Here is a 4,387-nt window from a genome sequence, read left to right on the forward strand (position 1 = left end):
TAGGGAGGGGGTTTAGGGAGCTAGAGGTGGTAGTTGGGTAGGGATGCACAGAGATGTTTTGGTCTGTGGAAAGGGGCCAGAGAATGGTTGAGTTGGGGTAGGAGAGTGTGGAAGTAGGTAGGTAGGTAGGGAGGGCTGGGAGAAGGGAGGGGGATGTAGGGTTAGGGAGGTCCTGGAGCTTGGGAACGGGGGGGGAGTGGGGAGTGGGGGAGGGAGGGGCAGAGTTCGGGAGGGCTGAGCGAGGGGGTCGGAGCTAATCGGGCTCTGCTGTTATTTGCCACAGATCGCTGTTCAATTCCTCAGCATCTTACCCACTCTCCCTCATCCACAAGATCCCTCATAGTATGATTATACCTTCCTCTTGAAATCTGTCTCTCTCTCTAATCCAGGGATCACTGGACAGCGATCAGGAGTAATCAGAACACGGGAGTACAATCAACAATCCTCAGTGATCATTGATGCAGCCTTCCCTACTGGTCAAACTGCTCGACGTTAAGCAAAATACAATTTATTTAAATCAGTTAAAATACAAACAAAAGAAAAAAAGGAATTTAGAATTACTTAACTATTGGGAAACTTAACTAAATAATAGATACAGTAACTAATACCAATTAACTGTTTCAAAATCAGAAACATACCCCTTGGCAAAACGGCAAATGCAGACTCAGACTCTCACATGCAGTTCTCCAATCCAGGAGGAAAAAAATATCAAGAGATAAATTACGAGAGAACAGAAGGTAGGAGACATTCAGTGAAGCTTCCAACTCTTTTGAGACTCCAAAGGCTTCTGAAATTGTTGACTTTCTTAGAGTCAAGTTAGCAGGTCTGCCTTCCAACCTGTCATCTAAACAAACCATTTGTACGATCTTTCGATCTCTCTCCCTGTAAATCCTGCGCTTATGTGCTTCTCTTCACTCCACCTGAAGGAGCAGCACTCCAAAAGCTTGTGATTTCAAATAATCCAGCTGGACTATAACCTGGTGTTGTGTGACTTCTTGACCTCAAAAAAAAAACCCCAATGAATCAAACGCACCTACTCATTGCCAAAACATGCCTCTTCTTCACGTCGACATCTGCAACTGGACTTCTGCAGTAAATCTATAGTGGAGGAGAAAGTGAAGTGAGGAGTTGTGTGCGTGTGTGTGTGTGGATGAATGAGGGAGATGAGGGAGGGGTTGGGGTGGAGAAAAGCTTTGGGTGTAAATCGAGTACTGCAGGTTCTTTCAGAGACACCGCCACCTCCAAAAACTGGGTGCAAATCCAAACATTTGTTTTTTAAAAAAAAAACAAAATAACTGCAGATGCTTAAAAATCAGAAACATAAGCAGAAAATCGCTGGACAAACGCAGCAGGGCTGGCAGCATCTGTGGAGAGAAAGCAGAGTCAACCAGTTCCGAAGAGGGGTCTATGGACCCAGAACTCTGCCTTCTCAGATGCTGCCAGACCTGCTGTGCGTTTTGTTTCCCCAGCAAATTCTGTTTTATTTTTGCCTCAGGTCCAAATTTAACCCCGTAACCCCTGATTTTTATGAATGCATATTCTTATTTGCAGAATGTGGGCTGCATCGGGCGAATTTCGGGGCAGATCTATGGATTTTTTACCCCCTCCCTTGCCCTTTTCCCCAAAATCCATTCAACCCCTTAGTGCTGGACGACCTTAAGGTTTGTCCCTGAATGATGGACGACCTTAAGAGATGTCTTTCTGCCCCAAATGGGGGACGGGACGGCGGCTCCAGATCTCCTAAACCAGAGACGATTTCTGTCACCGCTGCCTCCTCCTCCTCGATCCAAAGAGAAGCCCTTCTTCATACCTTGGCTTCTCTTTCTATTGACCTCCTTTCAATTCAGACCAGTTCCGCCGCCATGACAGGAAACCGGCTGCCCGCCGTGACTGCGCAGGCGCCCTGCCGGCAGGACGCTAACGCGCCTGCGTCCGCACGGCGGGGCTGCCGCGTCGGCATTCACGGCGCCTGCGTCTGCACGGCCGTGCCTACACGTTGGCTTTTACTGCGCCTGCGTTCCTACGGCAGTGCCGCATGGTGAACCGCTGCGCCTGCGTTATCACGGCCGTGCTGACGCCATGTGATTCAGTGCGCCTGCGTGCTAACGCCCCGCTGCCCGCTTTGGGATTCACTGCGCCTGCGTTCCTTCGGCCGTGCCGGCACCAAGAGGCTCCCAGTATCAATGTACGCACGGCAGAGTAGACACGCTGTGATTCACTGCGCCTGCGTCTGTACAGCAGCGTCGAACCCTTCGGAATGTACTGCGCCTGCGTCCTAACGGTAGTGCCGGCCCTTCGGGATGTACATGCGCAGTTCCTATCTCTATTTCTTTGTCCATGTCTCAAGTCAATGGGAATGACCCCCTTCCCTGAAATTCCTTTTTGGAAAGTGGTTTCCGCCTGGCGTTTATGGCCCCAATCATCAGCTCAAGAGTGTGGAGGTGAGCCACCTTCTTGACCCTCTGTTTGCTGTGCTCCCGTGGTGGAGCTCAGCTGAGAATTCCTAATTAATCCATCTACTACCGTGTGTCAGTGGTGGAGGGAGGGAGGGAGTGTTGAAGGTGGGTGTTAGCATGTTGATCAAGCAGGGTAGGAAGCAGCTACCCTCATTCCCTTCACCGCTCACTTGAAGACATCCAAAAACCCCGTGCCCCACCCAGCATCAGGTCTTGTTTTGGAGCCCTTTCCTCTATTAGTGTACAGATATTAGCATGAAATGGGATTTCTTTCCTTTCAGCTCAATGCCAGTGTTGGGATCTACAAACTCTGTGATGAATGAAGAGGTGTTCTCATTGAAACACATCAGATTCTTGCAAAGCTAAGGCACACTAGGCCAATGGGATCACAATAGTTAGGTTGTCAGTTTTGACTGGCACAGACTGGATGGGCTGAAGGGTTTTTTTTGTGCTGTGGACATCTATGGGGGTGGGGCTCTTGTCAGAGTGAATGGTGAGAGCTCTCCTACTCTGGCCCCATCAAATAGTCACAGGTGGTGGGAGTGAGGGGGCAGAGTTGAGGGTTTAGAACAAGGTGTGGGGCAAAGTTTCAGAATAAGAGTGTCTCCTGTTTAAGACTGAAATGAGGAGGATTTCTGAGAGGTTGTGAGTCCTTACCACAGGGAGCTGTGGGTGCAGAGATGTTGTGTATAATTAAGGCTGAAATAGTGAGATTCTTGATCAGTCAGTGAATCAAGGGTTGTGGGGAAAGGGCAGGAAAGTGGAGGTGAGGAGTGTCAGATAAACCATGATCCTATTGAATTGCAGAACAGGTCTGAGGGACCAAATGGTCTTTCTCTTTCTTCTGGTTTCACAGGAGGACCGACACTGCAACCTGAGAGGACGACCGCAGCATCCCTTACGGCTGGAAGCACCACGACTGCATCCTGGGAGGAGTGTCACACCGCCATCACCCTTGGGACGACATTATTGCAGCCTGGTGGGACCATCACAGCACCTCCATTGAGAACAAAAAACATTGGCAATTGCAGCAGGTCAGGCAGCATCAGGCTGCCCCCTCCGCACTTTCCATCAGCCTTGATGAAGTGTTATATAGACTTGAAACATTATCTTGCTCTTTATCCAAGGATGATGCTTGACCCACTGTGATCTCCAGCACTTCTTGTCTTCAGTACAGATTCCAACAACTGAGTAATTTGCTCTCGAAGCAACTCCACCATTGGGAGGACAGGCACTGAAGCCTGGGAAGGCCATCGCAGCGCCACCGCCGATGGGAGGACCGCCACTGCGGCTTGGGAAGACCATCGCAGCGCCACCACCGGTGGGAGGACCGCCACGGCAGCCTGGGCGGAACGACATCGTGCCCCCACCAATCGCAGCCGATGATGTGACGCGCGGCGGCCAATCGGAGGCATCGGACTAGCGTGGCCCGAAGAGGGACCCCGCGTTCCTATTGGCCCAGCTGCCATTGTTGGTGGACGGGCTGGCCAATCGGAGGGCGGACGAAAACCGGGCTATAAAAGGTTCTGCCGAGGCGCCGCCTCTCTTCAGTCCGCCTTCCGGGATGGGAGGCGCGGGGCGAGGGGATGATGCGCTGCCGGGCCACCCGTACTGGCCCCGGGAGCTTAGCCTTCCGGGCTACCGGGAGAACCGGCTGCCCCTGGCCAGCATCCTGGGGTTCCTGTTCGGGGTGTCGGCGGCGCTGGTGGCTGGGGTCTGGCTGCTGAGCGGCCGGGCGGGCTTGGGGTGCCCCCTCCGGCGCCTGGCCGTCTGCTGGTTCGCCGTCTGCGGCTTCATCCACGGTGTGGTGGAGGGCTGGTTCAGCCTGTGGTTCCGGGAGATCCCCGGGGACCAGGCCTTCCTCTCTCAGCTCTGTGAGCACCCCTGGGGCTGGGGGTGAGGGGCAGGGGGTGGAGGGAGGGGGTGGAGAG

The 4,387-nt window shown here is 52.7% G+C and overlaps 3 protein-coding genes across 3 annotated transcripts in view; 1 reads left to right on the forward strand and 2 right to left on the reverse strand.

The window, feature by feature from the left end:
• The window catches only part of porcn (porcupine O-acyltransferase), a 7,425-nt gene extending 5,473 nt beyond the window's left edge, over positions 1–1,952 (reverse strand). The window contains exon 1 of the mRNA XM_048619932.1: positions 1,811–1,952. The gene's annotated coding sequence lies outside the window, so the exon portion shown is untranslated. The remainder of the gene's footprint in view (positions 1–1,810) is intronic.
• The window catches only part of ftsj1 (FtsJ RNA 2'-O-methyltransferase 1), a 39,882-nt gene that overhangs the window by 30,858 nt on the left and 4,637 nt on the right, over positions 1–4,387 (reverse strand). The window lies entirely within an intron of this gene.
• Positions 3,989–4,356, forward strand: LOC109925911 (EBP cholestenol delta-isomerase). The gene has a single exon (XM_048619933.1). The coding sequence runs from the start codon at positions 4,021–4,023 to the stop codon at positions 4,354–4,356; it is 336 nt and encodes a 111-aa protein (XP_048475890.1). The 5' UTR covers positions 3,989–4,020.

The sequence above is a fragment of the Rhincodon typus genome, chromosome 44 (genome assembly GCF_021869965.1).
Source record: "Rhincodon typus isolate 14 chromosome 44, sRhiTyp1.1, whole genome shotgun sequence".
In the NCBI taxonomy this organism is placed as follows: Eukaryota; Metazoa; Chordata; class Chondrichthyes; order Orectolobiformes; family Rhincodontidae; genus Rhincodon; species Rhincodon typus.

Bases quoted from the DNA above. Each gene is read 5' to 3' on its own strand.
- LOC109925911 (XM_048619933.1), top strand. From the start codon at position 4,021: ATGGGAGGCGCGGGGCGAGGGGATGATGCGCTGCCGGGCCACCCGTAC.